Here is a 22,519-nt window from a genome sequence, read left to right on the forward strand (position 1 = left end):
CCTATCATCACCACATTGAGGAGACCAGTCATCGAGGGTTGAATAGTTGATAGCAATCCATGTCTAAAGATGCGTTCAACTGGTCAATTCCAACGAAGAACAAAGTTCCAAAGCCTGCATAGTGATTATGGGATCTCAGCCACCGGGCAGCTACAAATCACATTCTAGCAGGGGCTCGTGAACTCAGCTGAAAAGGGAGCCGGATCATCCAGCCGAAACAGGGATCATGTAGGCTCGGAGTTTTTAACACGATGCAAGCAACTCTAATTGGGCTCTCCCTTTATGAATTACCCAAAAGAATGGTACGAGCTAGTTGTGTGGCATTGGGGGCAGAAAAGAAAGTCTAGACTGAGGACTGAGGGTGTATAGAAAAGCACACTGATAGGGGCGGCTTCAAATTGGAGCCTTATGTGTTGAATGAGATATTATAATTGAACCTCGCGTAGCTCTGTTTCATGGTAGCTGAGTTTGTTGCTCTCTGGATGGTCAGTCGATCAAGGCCAAGATCTAGGCCGTAGCCCGGTGGCAAATATTAGAACCTCTTCGACCCCGATGGTCGTCCTTGGCAGTCTTTTTAATCGCATCGAGGTCCACTATTCTGCAGTTCGCCTGAACATTTTAACAGACTCGGTTGCGCGCGTCACAGACGGAGCATACGTCCCCGCCGGAAGAAACACAAAGAGACAGGGACACATACCTTCCTGCAGCCAAGCCGGCTACATCGGGTTCAGTGCTTTGTTTAAGTGCAAGCCAAGAGCATCTTGGGGTTTAATGGGATAAACGTATCAAGAGATTAGGTGAAATCTTATCAAGAATTCAGGTAAAAGTCTAAAGCGCAGAAAAGCAAAGGTGTAGTCAAACTCAAGAAGTTCATTATCTAATATTCTTTTAAACACATACTAAGCTCTCTTCAATGCCTCAGTTCTCGACAGGCTGTTGGGGTCAAGGTAAGGCTTCTCGCCAATGCCTACAGCCCTATGACCCGTGCGCTCACCAAGACCATCGTAATCATTCGTGGCGCTATGGAATGCACTGCGGTTATCCCAGAATGCTATGTTTCATTAGCTTGGCCCTCAACCACCAACTCAATAAGAGTACTTACCAATATCGTTGGGACTTCTCCAGCGGAAGCGAACCTGAAGATCATGGTTCTGCTCAATCCTCTTGTAGAGCGACTCCAAGATCTCTCTGCTCTCGCGCTCGCTCAGCTCATTAATGCGCTTGGGGAAGTTTCCAATCGCAAAGATAGACTTCCATCCCGTGACGGGATTTGTTCGAACAACGGGGTGAATAGCCTTGAGCTCATCGCCAATATTAGCGGGATTTCCTCTCGGTTCCTCGTAGACCTTGTAATGATCCGGTCTCGCATCTCGTGCCCTCAAAAACCCTTCGCCAGAAAACGTAGCAGTCAAGCCCTCAAAGAACTTCCTATAAGGATCGCTATATCGATCATAGAGTTCATATCCCGAAGCCCAAAGGGTATCGCCACCTCCGGCCGGGAGTTTTGTAAGTCTCAGACTCGTGTAATCAGCGGGATACTGCTCGAATTGGATATCGCTGTGCCAGCTTGCAGCGCCTTGCTTTCGATCATCACGATCCTTGATTTTGTCCTGGAAGAACTCAACGTTTGATGAAATAACGCTGATTTCATTGTCGTCTACGCCGAATTCATTGGTGCTGTTGAGGAGAGGGTGGATGTGAAGTGTTGAGTCCTTGGGTTTGTTGGTTAGTTCGCCGAGGCGGTGGACGAGCTGCTTGTGCTGTTCGTCTGTGAGGTTGTCTTGGGCGCGGAAAAAGACGACACCTCGCTGTGAGACTGGAGATCATATGTTAGAGGTGAGTCTGGTGAGTGGGGATGGGACGCACTGGTGATGGCGAGATCGCGGATCAGTTCGTCTGCGTTTGGGGCGTTGATGATGTCGTCGACGAGGTTGACTTTGGGATATTCACGTCCGATGACGGGGGTCGACTCTTCAAAGGTGAATTTGTCGAGAGCTCCAGAGGGCTGAAGGGGTTTTGGGTACTTGTTGGCTTCGACGTTGAGCGGCACGATGCGCTCAGCCTGTTGAGTGATGGTAGCAGTAGTCGACATGTTGAGCTATGTTTGGCTTGTCGTAACAAAGCAGTCTTGTCTTTGATGAACGAAAAGATCCTTCGTCTGGGGTTCTATGCTTTCCTTATATATAATAGCATCAGTCCCCACTACGCGTTATCAGATCGCACAATCCACCATTTCACTTACGACATCGCATATTACCGCGATTGACCTCGCTAACCCCGCAGAAACAGGTACAAGGCAGGTCTAGTGAGTCATGCCGTTGGTCTTGCGCTTTCATCATGGTCGATGGTGTCACTTTAGCTTCTACAACCATTGGATAGTGAGGCCGGAGCTGCGCTTGCGATAACGTTGTTTCATCCGCATCATCGGTCGACGACCCATTCGGAACTCGGAGTGACTCGGATGTCGTTCCATTATTGATCTCATTGGATGATCGGCCTCGAGGAGCTTCTTTGTGCTGCGAGATATCGGTTGTCGCACGCATTCGAGTCGGTCAAGTTATCCTTGTACTCGGCCGTGACTGTCTTTCGTATTAGGTGACCGAAGCTTACAATTTCATCATGTCTCGTCTTTCCGACAGGCCGAGAGGATGATTTATTTCAAGCTCAAAACCATGTGATTAGGCCCGTCTTCTTTGCAATTTGGTAGATCGATGGGAGTTCGGGATGGCGTGCTAGCTTGTCAAACCCCCGAGATTGCACGTTATCCACTTCGTCATTAGAGCCTTGGATGGTGAAATGCGGAGGTCTCCATTGAACTAACGCACTGATAAAATGTTAACATGGAGTAATTTCTCTGATAAGATTGATTGACCAAGATCACATTTATAGCATATTTCTTTCATGTCCTGTATTCTGAGGGCTGTTCAACCGAGTTTAGAGTACGGACGGACAATTAGTTCGACGGCGCTGATTAAACACAGTCAGAACAATAAACTAGACACATCAAACACTTGCGCTGAGAAGGGCACAAAATTTTACCTATAAATGTAGAGGAAGAAATCGAATTAAAACAAAAATTGGTGATGAGATATTCGTATCGTTCGAGCTACAGGCAATGAACTCATATTATTGTGTGTTGCAATGGCTTTGTAAAGTAACAGCCACAGGGTAGGACTCAGTTTGCTGCACAGATAAACATTGTTATCGATAACAAAAATCGGGGCTTCCACCACTGGAGCCGTCTCCGAGCTAAATGGCCTGGGGTACGGTGTGAAGTTCTTCCGCTCCTAACCAAAGGCGGAGAACCAGCCGCCGACTCCGCCTGATATCCGCCCTCCGCAAAGATTTTCCAGTGTGACACACAAAACAGGCAGGCATGGAGTCTGCGAAGCGGAAGCGAGCCGCCAAGGCCTGTAATTACTGCAGAAAGAGGTATGCTCTTTACTATTTGATGCTTAGGTACAAGGTTGTGCTAATTGGTTGCTAGGAAGAGGAAATGCGATGGCAGACAACCTGTTTGTACGCTCTGCGAAGAGGCGAATAACTCTGAGTGCGAGTATCGCGATGAAGGAAATGAGTCAAAGTGAGTTTCGCCGTCATAATCCACGGTATGAGACTGATTTAGTTAGGCGAATTGCCATCCCTGTTGATCGCGTTGATGAGATCTTTGATCGTCTTGAATCTCTCGAATCAACCTTCCAATCCGCAATAGCTCGTCAACGAGATCGAAGTCCCATCTCAACACCTTTTCCAGCATCGACTCCTTACCCAGCCTCAACACCCTACGCACCGTATCCCATAGTGCGGCATAACGAACCAATTAGCCCTGAAGATGGAATAGTAGCTGCTTCATCTGTGCATTCAACAGGACCAGGAACGCAAACTTCGTTGTCTCAATTCGCTAATAACAATGTCTTCAATACAACGATGGACATTCCACTTTCTCACTCATCCACAACAGGGAATTTACTCAGGTCTGCGCCAGCGAAAGCACTACTGGGTCATTACCCTTCAGATCTGTTTCTACATATCGAGTTAAGAAGACCAATTCCCGAAGGGCTGAGATTAAACGCCGAACCAGTGAGTCAAATTGACCTCCCGACACTATCACCCAACGAAACAGATCATCTCGTCAGAAATTACTTCCAGCTCGTTCATCGCTTCCATCCAATCCTTGACCAACGAGCCTTTTATGATCTGTACGACAGAACCGTTGACCACGGCGCACGGCCTGATCTTCCCTCATCACTGGTCCTCGTTGTTCTCGCCCTAGGTTCTGTTGCTGCTGAAACGCCGAACCGAATGGATGCGAGTTGGAGCCCTGGGGTAAAGTTCTTTACACCTGCTGTGAGACTTTTGCTCACGGAGTCGTTGTGTTCGTTTGGTGGAGATCCGCTTCTACCGCAGGCGTTGTATCTCGCTGCGCTGTATTATAGCTATTTGTCAAGGCCGTTGCTGGCGTGGAGGTTGGTGCATATGGCGTCGACCGATGTACAGCATTATTGGATAAGGTATGTATAGATGCGGTTGGGATTAAGATCCGTACCTGACTTGTCAGATCTGAGAAGTTGCTGCGAGATGGTTCGCAAGACCAGTCAATTCTGCGAGTCTTCTGGGCCATTCTCGTGCTCGAATGGTAAGTCACCCGCTCTGTGTTGTCAAGTTATTCTCTAACTATCGTCAGTGACATCCTCGCAGAGCATCATCTCCCTCGCAGTGGCATCGAAAAGATCGTCGATAAACTCCCCTACCCATGGTCCGACGGCCCCTCCGAACCCTACATGCACCGCTGGCTCGCCGATCTCTCATCCCGTCGCCTTCTGAACAGAATCCACTACGTCCTCTACGCAGAAGCTGAGCCAGGTACAGGCGATAACGCAGCGGACAACTCTGAAGAAACGCAATCGAGTCTTCCAAACTTGGCTCATGAATTGAACCGCCAGCTTGGAGCGTGGTATCATCTCCTCCCTCACAGCATTAGACCCAATCTTGAGATTCCTCCGATAGGGATTGATGATACCATGGTTACTATACGATATCACACGACAGGCGACATTATCTACAGGCCTTTTCTATATCAAGTTTGCGCCCTCGCGCCAGGTACACAACCCAATCCCGCGACACTTGAGAATGCGAGACAATGTCTGGTACACTGTCGTCGGTATCTCAATGCAGTTGAATTCGCAGTCCATGCACCGACTGCATCTTTGGAGAATCTCTTACACGGGTATGTCTACAACAAGAGTACAATAACGATTACTAACAGTCCCAGGACCATGGCGGTGGTATTACTCCTCTCATTCGCAGCCTTCTCAAGATTGGATGCCCTCAGGGTCCCTGATCTCAACCAATTACAAGACAAGGGAATAAGGATCTGCGAAAGATGGGCGTTTCCAGGCTCAAGTATAGAGCAAATGGTTGTAATTCTGCGCGCCCTCCGAGCGAAGTGCATCGATACAGGATGAGGGTCAAGTCCATAGAAAACAACGTAAATGTCTCGATTACAGAAAACTACTGAATCTGGTACCGTGACTGTGCATATCCGGCCCCGGAAATGATCAATCCAAAGGCGAGGTCCATTGATTTTTGACATCAAGGGCGCGCGCTAGTCATCGTCGGGAGCAGGGCCGAGACCTGTGGCGAGATCTTTCCAGAAGCCACTCGTTAAGATCTGCATAGCTTTAAAATTTTTGGACTCGGAGAGTTTATCTGACTTTCCTTGTTAGACTTATTCAAGTATTTTAAGCCGCCCAGCTAAGCCCAATTCTTGAGATCCAAAATCTGCAGATCCACTCACCGCCAACTCCTCCAATATCTACCCTGGCTACAAAGTATCTATTACTCAATCGTTACCATTAGTTGAGTTTCATCAATTAGTCGCATCATGACTGCCAAGGACTCCCAACAGGCTCACAAAGAAGTCATCATCAAGCCTGCAACACTCACCGATGCCAATCGCATCGCAGAGCTAGGCGCACATGTCTTCACAATAACATTCGGGCACTCCGTCGAACCCTACGAACTGGCCGCCTTCCTCGAAGAATCATACACAGAAGCATCCATCATCAACGACTTAAACGACCCAAACAAAGACGTAATCATCGCGACAAACTCCAACGATGATTTTCTCGGCTTCGCATATCTCACCCGAGGAAGCAGTGAACCTTGCGTAGAAAACATGGAAAAAACCGTTGAACTGCAGAGGATCTACGTACATCCTGATTCTCACGGCGCTGGTGTTGGAAAGAATTTGGAGAAGGCTATTGAGAGTATGGCTAAGGAGCAGGGGTTTGAGAATTTGTGGCTGGGTGTTTGGGAGGAGAATCCCAGGGCGATAAGGGCGTATGAGAAGTGGGGATATAAACAGGTCGGGGACCATGATTTTACTATTGGGTCAATTGTTCAGACTGATCATATCATGGTTAAGAGTTTGTAGATGGAATACACATGAACAGGCAATGAATCATGGATTGATGAATTTGGCGTTAGAGAGTGGACTTGAAATATGGCACTTAGATAGACAGGCCAGACTAGAGGTCAATTAGCTTCTTTACGATCAACACCCTTTCCATCATGTCTCGTCTCTCAATGCTGTTCGGTGTTCAAGGCCGAGATATTGAGACTCAATTGATCAAATCTGCATTCAAGCATTTTCGACCCTCGGAAGCAGGTCCGATAACGCTAGGTGAATGACCAATGACAAACCCCCCGGCACCAATTCGCTCTAGACCTTGCTGAGAATGACTGTGCCTGTGATTCGCCGATCTAGACCGGCCCGGTCGATGTGAACGACGCCCTCTCATACCAGCGGCCCGCCTTCTCCGCCAAACCTTTATTACTTGCGATATCCGTTCGTTTTACACCAGCTTGAAGACTTCAAGATCACATATATCTCTATTTGCCCAAAAGTCATTCCAATAATACAAAGACATATACTCGACATCGCAACCATGTATATCCGCGCCGCCCACGCCGAAGCAGACCTCCGCGTCCTTCGCCGTCTCATCCACGAAAACCCCCTCGGAATGCTCACAACCGGCATAAAGTCCCAAACCCACTCCTTTCTCCAAAGCAGCCACATCCCTTTTCTTCTCGACGTACAAGATGAATCCAGCGAAACAGAACTCGGTCGTCTGCGCGGCCACTTGGCCCGCCAAAACCCCCAAAGCAAAGCCATGATCGAACACTGCACCTCCAACCCCTCTCTAAAAAGTTATCTCGAAGACGAAGTCCTAGTGATCTTCACCAAGTCGACTCATCATTATGTGACCCCCAAATTCTACACCGAGACAAAACCAGCGAATGGAAAGGTTGTGCCGACGTGGAATTACGCAGCGGCGCAGGTTTATGGAAAAGCGAGGATTTACTATGAGAACAATGAAGAGACGTCTTCATTTCTGGGAAAGGCGATTAGTGATCTTACGGATCATAATGAGAGGAACACGATGGGGTATACGGGTGGCGAGAGACCAAGCCAGTGGAAGGTGTCTGATGCGCCGGAGAAGTATGTTGAGTTGTTGAAGAGGAACATTATTGGGATTGAGATCGAGGTTACCAAGCTGGAGGGCAAGTTCAAGATGAGTCAGGAGATGGGAGAGGGGGATAGGGAGGGTGTTATCAAGGGTTTTGAAGGGTTGGGGACGGAGGTTGGTGATGAGATTGCAAGGGTCGTTAAGGAGCGTGGGGAGCTGAAGGATCAGAAGAAGTGATCTCAAGAGATATTGACATGCCCATGGGCATCTTGAAGGGTAGATCGAAAACATTAATGCCCAACTTAGATCTTCTTGTAGACTCGAGGATGAAGCCATGATGAATCCTTGGTGTCAAGGTTAGCACGTTAAGAGCCTATCGCACGATATACAGGTCGTAGGTTGAACGACTGGGACAGATTGACATCCGATAAGACTAAAATCGAGCAGAGAGACTTGCTGTAGAGACAGGGTAGCTCTGCTTCATTACCTAAGCGGAGATCCCGAAAAGAATACTACTCCATCCGATCCATCGTGATAGGCATTTCCAGCATCATCAACTTTACCTAATCACCGAGAACCATCCGGCAACGAACCTCGGCACTGTCAAATAACACAAGATAAGCTTGTCCCAAATGCAAACCTCAATAACCGTATATTCCCGACTATGGGGGCCCCATGGGCTGCCAACCGCTCCAATAACATTCCCATTCTCGCGGTATCGTGAAGACGACCATCGACTTTCGATGTTACGCGTCGCTGTCGGCCCTTTTATCATACTATGAAAAACACGGGTCGTCAAGTGATACAAGAGTCAACATTTCATTGATTGCATCTTCAAAAGCTGACAGCCCTACGGATGGCTCGGCATTCAGGTACACCACGATGCGAACACGAAGAGGAATTTGTGTAGGGTAAGAAAAGATGCATACCACGCTAGTATACCTTGATTAAATTCCCCGACAATGACATGATACAGTATATCTACCAGGAGTACAATTATTGACTCGTGGGAATTGAATACAAACGGTTGCTTAGATAAACCAACCGGGGATTGGGGAAACACGTGGAATTAAGTTACGCTTTAGGTAAATTACCAGCATAAAAACTGGTTTTCTGGGGAAGTTTGTTTCGATGCCTTAACAGTACAGAATTTGCCTATGACGCAGTGGCGCTGGGAATACCGGACATCCGCACGCGGCTGAATGATACATGCATCCCACACCCCATGACAGTCAAACAGAACAAATACAGTGACCATTGGGGCAATGATATGGGGGAGCACGGGGTATGGAGAAATAAGAAAGATAAAAGTGCTTTCGGCCGAGGCAGGGCCGTTCGGAGACGAAGAGCGGGTAATCTTTGAAGGTACGGCATCTAGAAGTTCTTAGAAGTGTCGTGGTACCTGGCGATTCTATGGTGAGATCGTCGGGTTCTGAGGGGATTGAGATTGGCGTCATTGCTTCGCATGCCAAGATTTGTATGGGAGATCGGCAAACGGGGCTTGGCAGGTTCGACAAGAGATTTTGACGGCTGGGCAATAATTCAATGCCTTACAGAAGAGTTTAACATAAAGATCTGACTGTAAGGTAGAGACGCGATGAATCCGATTTCGATTGACGTTGTTTTAGAGTCAATCTTGACCAAGAGAATGTCATGAACTGATGCTCATTGAATGTCATGGTCTCTCCGGATCCCTCGGGTGTCGTCATGTTGTGATGGTGAACCAGATTCAGAATAGTACTGAACAAGGGTTAGTGGCACTCAGGCACTAACGCTGCCAACCAAAACTGTCATCCAGGCCATCACGGGGACATTTCCCCCAATCAGAAGTACTGAGATTAATGCATTGCCGTTTTTTTACAGGCCGTTTCAGTTGTTTTGCAGCCACTACAAATTTCCAAAAGCCATATCGTCATACCAAACACTTGACATTCATCGCAGCGAGAGGTGAAGGACCTCGGGCTTTCCCCAGCTTTACAACCCCGTGGAGGTGGTACCCCATTACCCAATTATTGACCCATTGTCTGCATTCCCCTTGCTCAACCCCACAGAATTGGTAGAAGCAAAAAAATGGGACGGACCGATTTCGTGGTCTCGAGACCATGACAGCCAGGATGCACACCGGAGTGCGGCTCATTGGACGCCTGCTTTTCAGGCCTGACATCACGAAGTATCGCACTTTTGCTCTATAACGTCATTCTCGATCAATATGTATTTAAATCCTTGACATCCTCATGTTCTGTCGAGTAACTCAATCACTAATTGACTTTGGATCACCACTTAAGATTACAGCATATCATTATTATTAAGAAGTGCTTGGATTAGGACTGCCCATCATGGCGCCGTCTTTCCTCACTGTTCATTTCGATGACCAGAATCCAAACTCTGAAAAGGGAAAAGAGGCTGGTGCGAGGAGATCTCTCGCTGGCCTTGATTACTCGCCTTTGCCTCGCATCACGGGCCGATCTTTTCTCCTAGCTACCTTTGTCTCTATGGGTGGTCTTCTGTAAGTCCTACTACCCTCTACTCTACAACATGAGCTGATGAGAACAGTTTCGGCTATGATACAGGCCAAATCTCAGGCTTCCTCGAGATGCCAGACTTTCTCGACCGTTTCGCCCAAACAAACAGTAAGGGAGAAAAGGAATTCAGCACCGTCCGTTCAGGCCTCATCGTCTCGCTTCTCTCAATCGGTACGCTCATGGGCGCGCTGATCGCAGCGCCTGTTGCAGACCGCATTGGACGAAAGTACAGTATCTCCGGCTGGACGTGGGTGATTGCTATTGGCTTCGTCATCCAGATTTCTTCAGAAACGGACTGGGTGCAGATCATGATGGGCCGATGGGTCGCTGGTCTTGGAGTCGGCGCCTTGTCGCTGCTTGTTCCTATGTTCCAGAGCGAGACTGCACCGCCGTGGATTCGTGGTGCGATGGTTTGCTGTTATCAGCTCTTTATTGTAAGTGATAAAATTCTTGGCATGCCAAGTTTTTATGCTCCGACGATCTGTGGAGAAGCTGTCAAGGATTGCACTGACATTTGGCTTAGACGATGGGCATTTTCTTGGCTGCGTGCTTCAACTACGGCACTGTAACGCACCATCCCAACAGCTCAGCATGCTGGCGCATCGTCATCGGCGTCGGCTGGGTTTTTACTCTTGTTCTCGGCATTGGAATTTTGTTTCTTCCTGACACGCCCCGTTTTGACTACCGCAATGGCAAAGTCGACCGTGCGCGTGAAACTCTCTGCAAAGTATACGGCGCGACGCCAAACCATTGGGCGATCCATACTCAAATGGAAGAAATCGAGTCCAAGCTGCGCGCCGAGAGTCACATCAAGCAGAGCCCCGTCCAAGAATTCGTGAATATGTGGAAAGCGCCCCGCATGGCTTATCGTATCTTCATCGGAATGTCGCTCCAGATGTTTCAGCAACTTACCGGTGCGAATTACTTCTTTTACTACGGCACTACCATCTTTCAGTCTGTGTCAATCAACAGCTACAAGACGCAGATCATTCTGAACACGATTAACTTTCTGGTTACGTTTATTGGATTGTATATCGTTGAGCACTACGGTCGGCGCAAGTCGCTTATTGCGGGAAGTACTTGGATGTTCATCTGCTTCCTTATCTTTGCATCTGTCGGACATTTCTCGCTCGATCGCAATGATCCCACAAAGACGCAGGGCGCGGGTATCGCTATGATCGTCTTTGCTTGTCTTTTCATCCTGGGTTTTGCTACCACTTGGGGTCCGATGATTTGGACTATCATGGCTGAGATCTTCCCCTCCCGATATCGTGCAAAGGGCATGGCGCTTTCAACAGCTAGCAACTGGCTCTGGAATTTCCTCCTCGCCTTTTTCACGCCTTTCATCACGAAGGACATTGACTTCCTATATGGATACGTCTTTGCGGGGTGTAATGTCCTTGGTGGATTACTCGTCTACTTCTTCGTCATTGAAGGCCAGGGACGTACTCTCGAGGAGATTGATACCATGTATCTTGAAAGGGTGAACCCTATGAAGAGTTCCAAGTGGGTTCCCCCTCCTCCTGAGGAGATGTCGAGGATCAGGAAGCAGGCTGGTACGGATCTCGAGACTGCTGCTCCTGCGGCGTCGAGTGACGATGAGACGCTTGCGAGGCCCTCAGGTGTTACTGATGGTGGAATGGGACATCATAAGGAGGAGCATGCTGGCACTACGCACCGAGAGTAAGGGGATGGTGATGATTGAGATGTGATGGGGATTTATTTATGAGTGATGTTGGAGACGAGATTGCATGATACCTACGACCTATTCTTATCGTTCATAGCCAATTTTACCGTACTTATACCGAACCAGCTACTTGCAAAATGTCCATCACAGACTGATGCTCATGAATGACACTCGAACTGCGATAAGGATACGATAGAGGGACAGGAGGTTCAGCATCAGCCTCAAGGTAATGGATGCAAGGCAATTTGCTCACTGCCTTTCCGGATGCCCAAGATGCAGCTTTTGACTGAAAGATCACTATATTTATCATCCGTGATTGTAATTAAAAAGGCTTCTCGATGTTAATGAGCTGCGCTGTTGGCGTGGCTTGGCTTGGGCTCCAGGCAGTCGCAGTCTTGTTGACACCTGAACGATTCACTTCCCGCCATGGTCAACGCACTCACCCACTGCGGCTTCCATCACCCGCCAGTCACGCTGAGATGGAAAAACAACAATCACTCCCTAATCTCCATTCTGATCCACGCATCGAATAACGCCATCATCATCAACATCATCATCTGTACAAAATCTGCCACCGCCACAATCATCCATCGTCATCACGAACGACACCTGTCCCACTGGCCGAGCGCGCTACGCCTTCGACTACATCAACGCCGACTCAAGGGCCTTCATCATCCCCCCTCCCATCATCCATTTTCAACATTCTCATCGCGGCTTGCCACCAACATCATCAACAGCATCAACAATCTGCACCCAGTACTTCATCATCATGTGTCAGAAGTCGAGCTACGAAAGGCGCTGTGAAGACTGCCACATGAGAGTCATGATCAGCGTTGTAACCCACCAAGTATGCGGCGGCAAGCCCCGAGAGAAGCTAATCAAGGCCCAAGAAGAGAAACGCAAGAACCATAAGGTACCCTATCGCAAGGACGATTTTATATGCAAGCTCAGAATACGGCCTCAAAAGAAATACTGGTCCTACATCGGAGCGCACACCTGCATGCGCTGCAGTCTTCAAAAGTTGAGGAAAGAAGCGGAGGAAGAGCTCAAAGCACTTGTGGATGGAAATGGAATGGAGTCAGAGATAAATCTCAAAAGGAGAGGTTAAAGAGGCTGAAAGAAGAAATGATGTATACGGGGCTTCCCCCAAAAGATTACAAGAAGGCGCTGCCCAAGGCAATCGAAGTCAACATGAAGGGCTAGTTGCCTGGTGTCCTGGCCGAACGGGATGATAGTATCCGGGACAGTATCGAGTATTTGTTCAAGGAGAGTCTTGAAGCGGATCAACAGTCAGATGACTCAGCCGCCTCGTCCGACCCGCTTCCCACGAGCACCGAGGAGCCTTCTTCGCATGCAGCGGGAAAGAAGACAGAGGGGAAAGAGGTTGCGACATCAGGTGTGGGGGATGTATTATCCGATGCAACCAGGTCTTCTCCGTTTCTTGGCGAGGACCAAATGAGGATTCTAGGCAACTTTTTTGGGGTTGGAATGGGGGGTATTGATAGTGATGAGGAGGTCATGGAAACGGACGACCAGCCGCCCACTGCAGGTTCACTCGCGGATCGATTCTCTAATTTCAGGCCCTAGGCCAGTGGTATCACGTCAAAATTCGCGTCCCGATTGTGAGTGATACTGTTGCTGCAGGCCATCCTTGGATCAGAGTAGTCTCACGGTGGAGGATGGATGAGTGCTGGACAGGAATGGGGGATACGACATAAATTATCGAAGCAATAAGTATGGAGGGGGGGTGAAGAGGGTTGCCGAACACACACGATAACAGATAGATAGAGAATATGACTATCGTTTCGTTGATCTGACTTACCTCGCATGGACTGTGAGTCGCTTTCCCTCTGATGTGGAGGTCTCTTGTTCCGACAGACCAAGATACGCTCTTCCCAACAATGTTAAAATACAGTGGCAGGATGAGTCCTGGATTGAATTAACATGATCTGCTCATCACCATTGTTCTTCATGTTGACAGTGCGCAGCATCATGAGCACAGAGCATGCTACACCATCAACAGTGTCACCATCGCGAGTATTGAAAGTGGCCAGAGACAAGGGTAAATGATGCTAGACACTGAATTCCACAATTAGATGTCTCTGATTGACCTCAATCGTGCTGTGAGAGGGTAGACGAGGAGACAAAGAAGTGACGGATTCTATACGTGAACATGCTGTCTTTTGCAGTGAACAACACGTGGGTGACGCCTCGGGTCAGTGACCATGCGAATATATCGAGACGGGATAAATAATGCGATTATTTAAGTGCTTTTAAAGACCGTGATAATAATAACTTTCACCTGAAGACTCAGCATCACCTTTCCTCCAAAAGTATAAATGCTTCCTCTCATCTTTCCCAATTGTTCCAACCCTTTAAATAAACGTCCCATTAAACACCCGCAAAGCTTGAAAACCTTTTACACCATCATCTTCACTTCCCATCAAGAATTACTGAAACTCACCCCCAAAATGTGTCAAGAAAGAACAGAGACTTGGCTATGCAAGTACTGCTACCGGTACCTCAGATCGGAGACTTACAAAATATGGCTCTGTGATGGGTTCAAACGAAATGGCGTTTGCACTGAGGTGAAGAAAACACTGCCAACGACTATCTACCAGAATGATCCGGATTGTAAGTTTTGTAATGCGCCGAGGAAGTGGCCTGACGATGAGGCTTTTGATGCGTGGCTCAAGAAGCAGAATGGTTCATCGCGATGGTGATGGATGAGAGAATGGTTATGGAGGTTTGAGAATTGGCAAGGCTGGGCTTGTCTTCTTCAAAGCAGGCTACAGCTTCAATTAAAGTCGCAGACACCAGTTGATACTTAAAAGCCCACGCTTCCTCGGAAACCAGTGATGAATTGAATCGAGGATTTGTAGTTGTTTATACTGCAATCTTATCTTACCACCGGCTGGTGAACCCGGTCTCAGTCCCCATCGGTATCCATCCCGATCAAGTGACACGGCATCGATACTCCACATTCTCCATTCGGCCATCTTATCTCTCTGACATTTTCCGACCGACGAATCATAGCCGTTCTCAGTGACAGATTGTGGGGTTTCATCTCCGATCTTCATGACGGCGGCCGAAGCTTTTCTCCTCCATCACTTTAGCTTGCGCCCGGAATTTGACTTCCAAATACTAACTCTTTCCCCAGAACTTACATTGACCGGAATTCCGAACACTCACTAACACTTGCACGACCCCGGCCAAGGTATCGTCAATGCCCAGGACTACTGGCGAACCGCGTGTAAGGCGCTCCTGTGAGCGTTGTCGGTAGGTTATCAGTCGCGATAAAGACGATATACTGACGATGGGGATAGTGAGAAGAAGATCAAATGTCCTGCTGAGAAGCCAGGATGTTCGCATTGTCGAATAGCGAACCAGACATGTACTTATTTGCCTCGGAATCACGTCAGCAGTAATCGAAGATCCTTCGCTCGAAGCTTGTTAGTCACTGCGCGCGTGGGCTACGATGGACGAGAGAGTTGATGTAGAAAAGCAGGCCTCTCAAAGCGCAACATGCTAGCATATCACCAACTGCATCGAGCCATGAACCAGAGTAAGTTCTTGGGTCGGGTTACTGTCCTCGCTAATTGAATTTAAAGTCAAGCGTTTGGGAACAGACATCAAAGTCAAGAGGTCAATACCTGGAATAGTCATACCAACTCACCGCGCATACATCAGCAATTACCCCCAATAACAGCTATGCTCTCCGAAACTTCATCATGGTACGACATATCCTCCGAGCCAGTCGTGACTCACTGACAAGAACAGGTCACCAGCAAACCCCGAACCACCGTCGGACCTGTTAACAGACTTTGTGAATGCCTACCGCGAAAAGATCTACTTCCAACCACTTCCGCTGTTCGACCCGAAGCGTCTCCAGCTCAAGACCGGGACATTACCCCAGTACCTCCGGTGGAGCTTCCTAGCTTTGTCGCTTCATTATACAAGTCATAACTTCTACTATGGGTTAGAAGCGAAGGCTATTGAGTACTACACCACTTCAGCAAGGAGTGTAGTTGTTGATATGGCGGCGGAAGGGCTGGTGAAGTTGGAGGTTATGCAGGCTTTGTGTCTACTTGCTTTGTGTGATCATATTGGTACGTTCATTCTCATGCTATTTACTTATCGCTAAGTAAGTCCAGCTGGAAAGTCTTCCCGGGCTTGGATGATGATAGGGATGGCTGCAAAGCTGGAGTCAATTCGTCTTTCGGACTCAAAAGTCAGTGGTTCACGACAGTCTGATGATGCGGTCTCAAGATGCCACTGGAGCATCGCTATCCTGGAAAGCACCTTTACTCCCCACTGCAACACTCTTTTCGAAGTAGCCCACGCACCGAATTATCCCAAGAGCGTACCGCGACCAACGACTTTGCATGGGATGAAGGCGTATTGCGCTGACTTGACAGATGCATACGAAGCAAACGTCCAAGACGTAGGGATTGTCGCAACTTGTCTCGGCTACATCTCCGTCTGGGGTAGTATTATTTCTTACCTTCGCGACATCCGCAACGGAGCGAATGAGTACCCATGGCTAGCAACGTCAAGACACAATCAACTCACCGTCAAGCTATACGAGCTCGAAAACATCACTTCCCATCGCCATCTCATCCGCAACGCCCCTTTCCCAGACCAACCACCCTCCGAACTCAGCGAAAACAGAGAATACTGGGCGCCTTGGGTATTATTCCAAGTACTCATGCACGCCACCCAAGCCATTCTCAACAATCCCTTTGTGCAACTCGTCGCTCTCCGCCGCGCCGGTCGGAATTTCCAACCACGGTCCTTTCTGCAGAATACAGTTGATCAAGCTTTATTCCACGCCGAGTGGGTTTCTAGACTTGTGAGGATGTGTGCGGATAGACAGTTTGAGGTGAATGATCCTTTAGTTGGACAAGCTGTTGCGGGATGTGTTTCGATATTGTGGATATTTCAGTTTGCGAGGGATAGGAAGGTTTCGGAGAAGGCGAAGGAGAATCTGGGGATTTGTGAGACGTTCCTGGAGCGCTTATCGCGGAAGTGGCCTCATATTGCTGAAAAGGTGAGTCTCCTAGCCTTAGTGCTTGACGATACTGACAGCGTTGTAGGTCGAGATTCTACGAACGCTCAACATCAAAGTGAAAAAGAAGCGACAATCGCCCCAAGATGACGAATCGAGCAGCGCGACTATTCAGTTTGAACCAGATATGATGTGGGAGCTTCTTGACCCTGCAATGTCGGGCGTTGACTGGGCGAGTTTGTGCAAAGCAGGAGGGACTTATGCTGCGACGAGCGCTACCATCAAGGTTGCGACGAAGTTTATACATCCGATTAATAGCGATGAGGATAATGCGCCGATGGAGAATGTTTCGCATAATTTGTTTGACCTGGAGGATATTTATGGGGAGCCGTTTTTGGATCAGTTCTTTTCTGACTCTTTGCTTGTCAATATCTCATAGACAACATATTATTTATACCTTGCTGCCAGTATGAAGCTTAGCTGTTTAATACTTTTTGCCGGTTTTGAAAGATTCTTCAAGATGCTGTGAATCCTTTTTCTCGATTGACGCTTGTGCGGCGCCAACTTCGGTCCCGGCTAGGAAGCCGAGTTTGCCTTGAGAACCTCGCCGTCCAATCATCGCGATACACAAAGGCGCGGATAGTAAGCCACAGCTACGTCACAGCCAATACGAGATGCTGAGTTTGTAACATGTCTGAGATAAGACGAATGAGAAGTTGAAGTGGCTTCAGCCTCAGTTTGGCGCTGACACCAGCGATACCGACACATAAAACACGCAGGCTAGCTGATGAAGTTTGCAGGCGCATTCTTCAGCTTTCAAAATGCTTGTTTCACAATCTCTCCTCTCGCTTGGGTCTATCTTTAGCTCAGTGACTACTCTGCCAGGATGTGGAGAAGTCAATGTTTTCTACACGCGAGTTCATGCCTCTAGACTGTTGATGAAATATCTACTGACGTTGTGTGAAGCGGCTTGCCTGGTCGGCATACGTATGTTACGCAGCAGGGCTATGATGCCGCTCTTGTTGAGGCGCAGATCTTCAACCATACGCGCCAGCTACGGGAGGCGGGATACAACGTGAGAGGTATATCAATTGAAACAAATAGGCGGTTTGCGATACTGACCAGTGTACAGCGGTCTGGAGAGGCCCCGAAATACCTGGCAACGAAATGAGTAGGTATATGAAAGACGTCCACTGGAACGTTGCCGGTATTGGCTTTGGAGTCCGAGGATCTCAGATTTCAGATGTCATCACGCTCTTCGAAGGTCAGTAATCTCCCTTGACTGTCAAATTGAAGACTAGTTGCTGAGAATAGTCAGAAACCCTTGATATATACCGCGAAGAAGCGCCGGATGCCAAATATGTGTTCAACTATAATCCATTGACCTTTTTATGGTCCGTTAAACGGTATTTCCCGCTGGTGAGTGACTGTAAAGATCACCCGGGGAAAGACTTGGTAAATATACGACTATTAGAGTAACTGGGCCGAGCTGAACACTCATATCTAGGGATACATCACGATTTGCGATGGAGCGTGTACTTAAGTGGCATGACAGCACACGGGCAAGCGACGATGGATTGGGTTTTCAATATGTTGAGAGTAGAATCCCAATGGGAGGATAATCTTTGGATAACTGTTATGGGCAGTGTTGCTCATCCTTGTTTGATCCTTTGAACAGCGTTATGTAACAGCGGCCTGGTCCTTGAGCCAGATATCATACCAATCACACTCGGGAATAGGACGAGCGAGGTAATATCTACCCAGCTGAAGTAGTTTCTGATTGCTATAGGTGTCTATAGTGAAACAAACTTTAGTTATCTTGAAGCGCTCTTTTTGTAGTTCACATATTGTGTCTAAACTAAATCCCGTCTCTTGAAGTTAGTTATTGTTTAGGATTCAAGCTTCCCTACTGATTCATATTCTCAGATGGAACTCTGCAAACTATTTTCCATCTATTCAATTCGTATTTGTAGTTCTCGACCGTTAGCCCAAGCTGTTCAAACCTTGTTGGGCTATTCGTGGCAAGATATCGACAGCCTGAGCTTCCGGCCATTCCAAAGCGTGCAAAACAGAACGAATAGGTTTTTGAACACAATACAAGCATCTATCAGAGATAAAAGATATCATATAATGGACATATAAGTTCTATGAGGCATGCGAAAGAATAAGAGCATGTCGCCCACTTGTATCGACAAAACACCAAGACAGTGCCACTTTCGCACATCAAGCCATCTCTACAAAAGAGGAGAAACGAAAGAATATTCTAGAAGCATTTAATGCATGGCAGACCAGCATGTCATCGCACAGTGTCAAAACTACTACGGCATAGGAACGTCATGATAGGCCTCGCAGGTGACAGATCGCACAGACTCACCCTGCCACGTGTACATGGCCCATCCCTCCCTCGACCACGCTAGAACTGCCGCGACAGCTCAAACACAACGGGCTGCAACCACATTATGAGTCCTAGGTGTTTGGGACGCAACCACCGGGTACCAGGAATGCATCACGGCGAGACGGTGTACGGCATGCAGATCGAGCAGTGCCCCTGGCTTACTATCTGGGGGAACACATGACGCTCGGTTATGGTTGCAGAGGGTCGACGTTTTGGGACACAGCCTACATCATGGGGGATGGTCTGTGAACACTTGGGCTGGGATTGCACGATAGGGATACCACTCTGGCGTGTATATACACCTGGCTTATCAGATGGTGGGGTGTTGATCCCTGCGGCCCAGATTTGGGGTGACATTGGCGGAAAAGCAGGAACATAGCTTTAATTATGACTGCAAAGAGCTTCGCTACAAGGAAATAAGTTGAAGGATAGAATGTGAATTGGTCCTTGACCGAAGTTATGGTTCGGAATAGCGTCGCGTCGCGATCAAAAAGGCAGCAACTTGCGGCACGGTGACGTAGCGTGATGAACTACATGTATCGCGCATGGGCATGGTATTAAGTAAAAGGTGCACGAGTTTCTTCATACATAAAGCTTAATATCTATCTCGATCCAACTAAAAACGCTATCACTAGTCATTCATCATGCATTCATGGACAAGCAAGCCGCAGCCTCAGCATGTTAGCATACGCTTCAACACCATCACATCCCTTGCAACAATTTAACCCTTGAATGCCTTTCCAGTACTGACATTGACCTTTGTCCACACAGAGCCCGTCGACATGTACCAGGCGAACTGAACGGGCCAATAGACATGCATCATCCACAACCAAGGAAGAGGATCCCAAGACTCAAATGTCCCATCCTTCCAGTAGATTATATGCTGCACAAAAGCCCGAATGGACTTTTGGATGTCCGACAGACTCATTGTGCCTCGGAAGAGAGTGAGGTAAAAGGGATACAGAACAAGTTCGACGAAGTCTTGGCCGACCCAGTAGTACTGCTGGGGATGGGTAGGCGACAGAGGTGGCTTTGTCAAAGGCCTTGGTGCAGATGGGGTAAGAATGGAGAGATACTCATCGACGATCTCGGGGGTGTTGTTGAACAGAACGGTAGCCGTGTGAACTCTTGGATTGCACTCAATGGGATATATCGTGACCTCTTTATCGGCACCAGACTTGACAGCATCTTCATCTTCCTTATTGATCAAGAAGTCAAAGCTCATATGTCCTGTAAAGCTCTCTCCTCCTTCTTCAGCTTGCTTCAGTGTAAAGTCAAGCATGGCCCTGCTCAGAGGTGAATCGACAGGAAGAGCCGAGTAATGCATGAGAACATCGGCAGAACGACACGCGACGAACGCGCAAACGCGACCGCGAATGACGAGCGCGTGGGTGCAAAACTCAGGACCTGTGATGTACTCTTGTATGATGAAGGAGCATTTGGCGGTCTCGAAAGGAATAGAGTCGATGCGTGCGAGGGTAGCTTCTTCGGAGGGAAGAGGAAGTAAAGGCATTACAAAGCGCGCAACATCATCTACACCAACAGGTTTGACGAGGTATTGTCTCGCACCATGTTTATGCTCAAGACCACCGTTTCTTTGAAGGAAGTTGATGACATCTTCTCTATCCTCAACAGCCTCCGTCAACGGAACCGTGAGACCAAGACCCTTGGTATGCTCGATAAACGCATCCTTCTCATGAAGTCTTCGGATATCCTCAACACCAAATTGAATCGCCTTAGCATTCGTACGAGCCTCGATGATTTCCCGAACCGCAGCATCTTCAACTGCTGCATTGACATCTGAGACAGAAACCCAAAGATCAACGTCCTCGTAGTGAATGATCTCGACAATTCGATTGAGATATGGATCATTCATGCTCGTTTTTGAAGGATCTGAAGGCGGTGGGAGACGATAGTACGCGTCGATTGCGAAGGATATGCGACCGGGCGAGAGGGAATGGCAATCTGCTCCTATGACGCGATGGCCTCGACGATAAAACATTCGTGCGAGAGAGAGCCCTTTCGCCATGTTCACGCCTGTGACCAAGACGGTGACTTTGTCCAGATTATCGCCGTCATTCTGAGGGTTGGAGGGTTTCGACGTGAAGCGGTTCCATAGGTAAGATCCCAATGCAAAGAGTGCATTTGTCGGTAGGAATATGAAGCTGAGGAGGAAGAGAGCCAAGTTCTTGGCGAATTCAATCGCTCGAGAGCTCTCCAGAGCCTGATTTGGCTCACCCATGATCAATGGGATATAAACTCTAAGATTGAGTCCTAGCAGTATACAATTGACAATTATGAGCTTCACCAAGCCATAGAGCTAAAGCTACGGAGGATACAGCTCGAAAACGCGTTGTGAAAAAAGTCAATTGGAAGACGTCATGACTTGGGCGTGTCTGCGGAGAATGATCTCACTAGCACGTCGGTGCAGCCCTGGGGCAACACATTCCGATCGCAAACAGTCCCCTCCCTACTAAGACAATCTAACTCAACCTAGTCTCAGATCCTAAAGAGGGGAAAACACATTAGGCTTCTTCGCCAGGAAGATTAGCTCCGATGATTTCACACCATAGATCTCTCATGCATATGCAGCATTTCACACCGGCCCCTTTCACAACCAATTACAGCTCCAGGGTGTTCCTCATGTCCCTTGAGGTATCACAAGTAAAACACACCATGTGCGGAATTGTCACTGTGTGTATACCGATACAAATGGTCGAGACTCATTTTCCCATCAGCCCACAATACTGTTACACCGAAACGCTGTGCTATGAGTCTGCTTACTTCTATGACGGCTAGACTCGTGAGCAGGTGGATGGAAGAGCTGCAAAAGAAAAGGAATTCGGAAAATAAGAGGCGGTCAGGGAATAACGGTCCCCGTAAGGCGCAAGGGTAGATATCGTAGATCTGCAATGCAACATTCGCATTCACCTTTTCCCGATCTCACTCCAGGGTCTATTTCACATGTCCCGTGTTATTTTTGGCCAAGGGAAGATCAGCTAGCCTACTAGGTTCACGTGGGGACAACCTAATGAATGACGCGCACATGCGAGATGGTAGTGTAATCGACGCCTTCGCGCTAACATCGCCCCGTCTTTACGAGAATACCGTATCCTTTCCGTCTCCTAAGATGTGAGATCTAGGTACAATCTGCCCCATGCGGGGCCTAAGATCGTGCCCCTGAACGACAATTCACGGTGCATCCCGTTGCTGTTGCTGGGTTTATGACACCTCGAGAAAAGAAGATTCGCATTACACCTTACCAAACAGGCTAGAAAGAACCTATGTCGTGCTCAACCACTCGTTTCTCACGGGCTGTGTTCCATCCACTCATACAGAAGCGTGGGAACTAATGCTTCAGACCCATCATAACTTGACCATCATGACACCAACATTAGATACATGCGTCTGCGTGCGAACATGCACTTGTAGCCA

The 22,519-nt window shown here is 48.2% G+C and overlaps 10 protein-coding genes across 12 annotated transcripts; 7 read left to right on the forward strand and 3 right to left on the reverse strand.

Moving 5' to 3' along the window:
* Window positions 1-899: 899 nt before the first annotated feature.
* FOXG_15356 (uncharacterized protein) lies at window positions 900-2,092 on the reverse strand (the record flags this gene model as incomplete). Its single annotated transcript, XM_018395444.1, has 3 exons — window positions 900-1,051; window positions 1,103-1,816; window positions 1,867-2,092. The coding sequence occupies 3 exons, from the start codon at window positions 2,090-2,092 to the stop codon at window positions 900-902; spliced, it is 1,092 nt and encodes a 363-aa protein (XP_018255305.1).
* Window positions 2,093-2,207: 115 nt separating this feature from the next.
* On the reverse strand, window positions 2,208-2,826 carry FOXG_21894 (uncharacterized protein). The gene has a single exon (XM_018402267.1). It carries the CDS (start codon window positions 2,541-2,543, stop codon window positions 2,235-2,237), a length of 309 nt encoding a protein of 102 aa, XP_018255306.1. The 5' UTR covers window positions 2,544-2,826; the 3' UTR covers window positions 2,208-2,234.
* Window positions 2,827-3,341: 515 nt separating this feature from the next.
* On the forward strand, window positions 3,342-5,511 carry FOXG_15357 (uncharacterized protein). The gene is made up of 6 exons (XM_018395445.1): window positions 3,342-3,432; window positions 3,488-3,583; window positions 3,630-4,511; window positions 4,559-4,636; window positions 4,685-5,227; window positions 5,273-5,511. The coding sequence occupies exons 1-6, from the start codon at window positions 3,377-3,379 to the stop codon at window positions 5,463-5,465; spliced, it is 1,848 nt and encodes a 615-aa protein (XP_018255307.1). The 5' UTR covers window positions 3,342-3,376; the 3' UTR covers window positions 5,466-5,511.
* A 224-nt stretch (window positions 5,512-5,735) lies between these two features.
* FOXG_15358 (uncharacterized protein) lies at window positions 5,736-6,565 on the forward strand. Its single transcript, XM_018395446.1, has one exon. The coding sequence runs from the start codon at window positions 5,885-5,887 to the stop codon at window positions 6,434-6,436; it is 552 nt and encodes a 183-aa protein (XP_018255308.1). The 5' UTR covers window positions 5,736-5,884; the 3' UTR covers window positions 6,437-6,565.
* A 185-nt stretch (window positions 6,566-6,750) lies between these two features.
* FOXG_15359 (transcriptional regulator) lies at window positions 6,751-8,070 on the forward strand. The gene has a single exon (XM_018395447.1). It carries the CDS (start codon window positions 6,951-6,953, stop codon window positions 7,707-7,709), a length of 759 nt encoding a protein of 252 aa, XP_018255309.1. The 5' UTR covers window positions 6,751-6,950; the 3' UTR covers window positions 7,710-8,070.
* A 1,738-nt stretch (window positions 8,071-9,808) lies between these two features.
* Window positions 9,809-11,681, forward strand: FOXG_15360 (MFS transporter, SP family, sugar:H+ symporter; the record flags this gene model as incomplete). Its single annotated transcript, XM_018395448.1, has 3 exons — window positions 9,809-9,978; window positions 10,026-10,428; window positions 10,518-11,681. The coding sequence occupies 3 exons, from the start codon at window positions 9,809-9,811 to the stop codon at window positions 11,679-11,681; spliced, it is 1,737 nt and encodes a 578-aa protein (XP_018255310.1).
* Window positions 11,682-12,107: 426 nt separating this feature from the next.
* FOXG_21895 (uncharacterized protein) lies at window positions 12,108-12,789 on the forward strand (the record flags this gene model as incomplete). The annotated part of the gene is made up of 2 exons (XM_018402268.1): window positions 12,108-12,240; window positions 12,308-12,789. 2 exons carry the CDS (start codon window positions 12,108-12,110, stop codon window positions 12,787-12,789), a joined length of 615 nt encoding a protein of 204 aa, XP_018255311.1.
* A 2,015-nt stretch (window positions 12,790-14,804) lies between these two features.
* FOXG_15361 (uncharacterized protein) lies at window positions 14,805-17,190 on the forward strand (the record flags this gene model as incomplete). 3 transcript variants are annotated; one of them, XM_018395450.1, is made up of 7 exons in its annotated part: window positions 14,805-14,960; window positions 15,008-15,133; window positions 15,190-15,246; window positions 15,293-15,415; window positions 15,462-15,790; window positions 15,836-16,731; window positions 16,778-17,190. In XM_018395450.1, the coding sequence occupies exons 1-7, from the start codon at window positions 14,908-14,910 to the stop codon at window positions 17,126-17,128; spliced, it is 1,935 nt and encodes a 644-aa protein (XP_018255313.1). In that variant the 5' UTR covers window positions 14,805-14,907. The 3 variants fall into 3 exon arrangements, with proteins under 3 accessions (XP_018255313.1, XP_018255314.1, XP_018255312.1); XM_018395449.1 differs by having other exon boundaries at window positions 14,893-14,960; window positions 15,187-15,246; window positions 16,778-17,128; XM_018395451.1 differs by having other exon boundaries at window positions 15,008-15,246; window positions 16,778-17,128.
* Window positions 17,191-17,421: 231 nt separating this feature from the next.
* On the forward strand, window positions 17,422-18,196 carry FOXG_21896 (uncharacterized protein; the record flags this gene model as incomplete). Its single annotated transcript, XM_018402269.1, has 5 exons — window positions 17,422-17,602; window positions 17,656-17,771; window positions 17,822-17,953; window positions 18,008-18,108; window positions 18,164-18,196. Exons 1-5 carry the CDS (start codon window positions 17,511-17,513, stop codon window positions 18,194-18,196), a joined length of 474 nt encoding a protein of 157 aa, XP_018255315.1. The 5' UTR covers window positions 17,422-17,510.
* Window positions 18,197-19,652: 1,456 nt separating this feature from the next.
* On the reverse strand, window positions 19,653-21,454 carry FOXG_15362 (uncharacterized protein). Its single transcript, XM_018395452.1, has one exon. The coding sequence runs from the start codon at window positions 21,324-21,326 to the stop codon at window positions 19,806-19,808; it is 1,521 nt and encodes a 506-aa protein (XP_018255316.1). The 5' UTR covers window positions 21,327-21,454; the 3' UTR covers window positions 19,653-19,805.
* Between the last annotated feature and the right edge of the window lie 1,065 nt (window positions 21,455-22,519).

Source organism: Fusarium oxysporum, chromosome 5 (assembly GCF_000149955.1).
Source record: "Fusarium oxysporum f. sp. lycopersici 4287 chromosome 5, whole genome shotgun sequence".
NCBI lineage: Eukaryota > Fungi > Ascomycota > Sordariomycetes > Hypocreales > Nectriaceae > Fusarium > Fusarium oxysporum.

Bases quoted from the DNA above. Each gene is read 5' to 3' on its own strand.
- FOXG_21894 (XM_018402267.1), bottom strand. From the start codon at position 2,543: ATGCGTGCGACAACCGATATCTCGCAGCACAAAGAAGCTCCTCGAGGC.
- FOXG_15357 (XM_018395445.1), top strand. From the start codon at position 3,377: ATGGAGTCTGCGAAGCGGAAGCGAGCCGCCAAGGCCTGTAATTACTGC. The intron at 3,433-3,487 runs GTATGCTCTTTA...ATTGGTTGCTAG, and splicing joins TGTAATTACTGCAGAAAGAG to GAAGAGGAAATGCGATGGCA. The intron at 5,228-5,272 runs GTATGTCTACAA...TAACAGTCCCAG, and splicing joins TTGGAGAATCTCTTACACGG to GACCATGGCGGTGGTATTAC.
- FOXG_15358 (XM_018395446.1), top strand. From the start codon at position 5,885: ATGACTGCCAAGGACTCCCAACAGGCTCACAAAGAAGTCATCATCAAG.
- FOXG_15359 (XM_018395447.1), top strand. From the start codon at position 6,951: ATGTATATCCGCGCCGCCCACGCCGAAGCAGACCTCCGCGTCCTTCGC.
- FOXG_15362 (XM_018395452.1), bottom strand. From the start codon at position 21,326: ATGGGTGAGCCAAATCAGGCTCTGGAGAGCTCTCGAGCGATTGAATTC.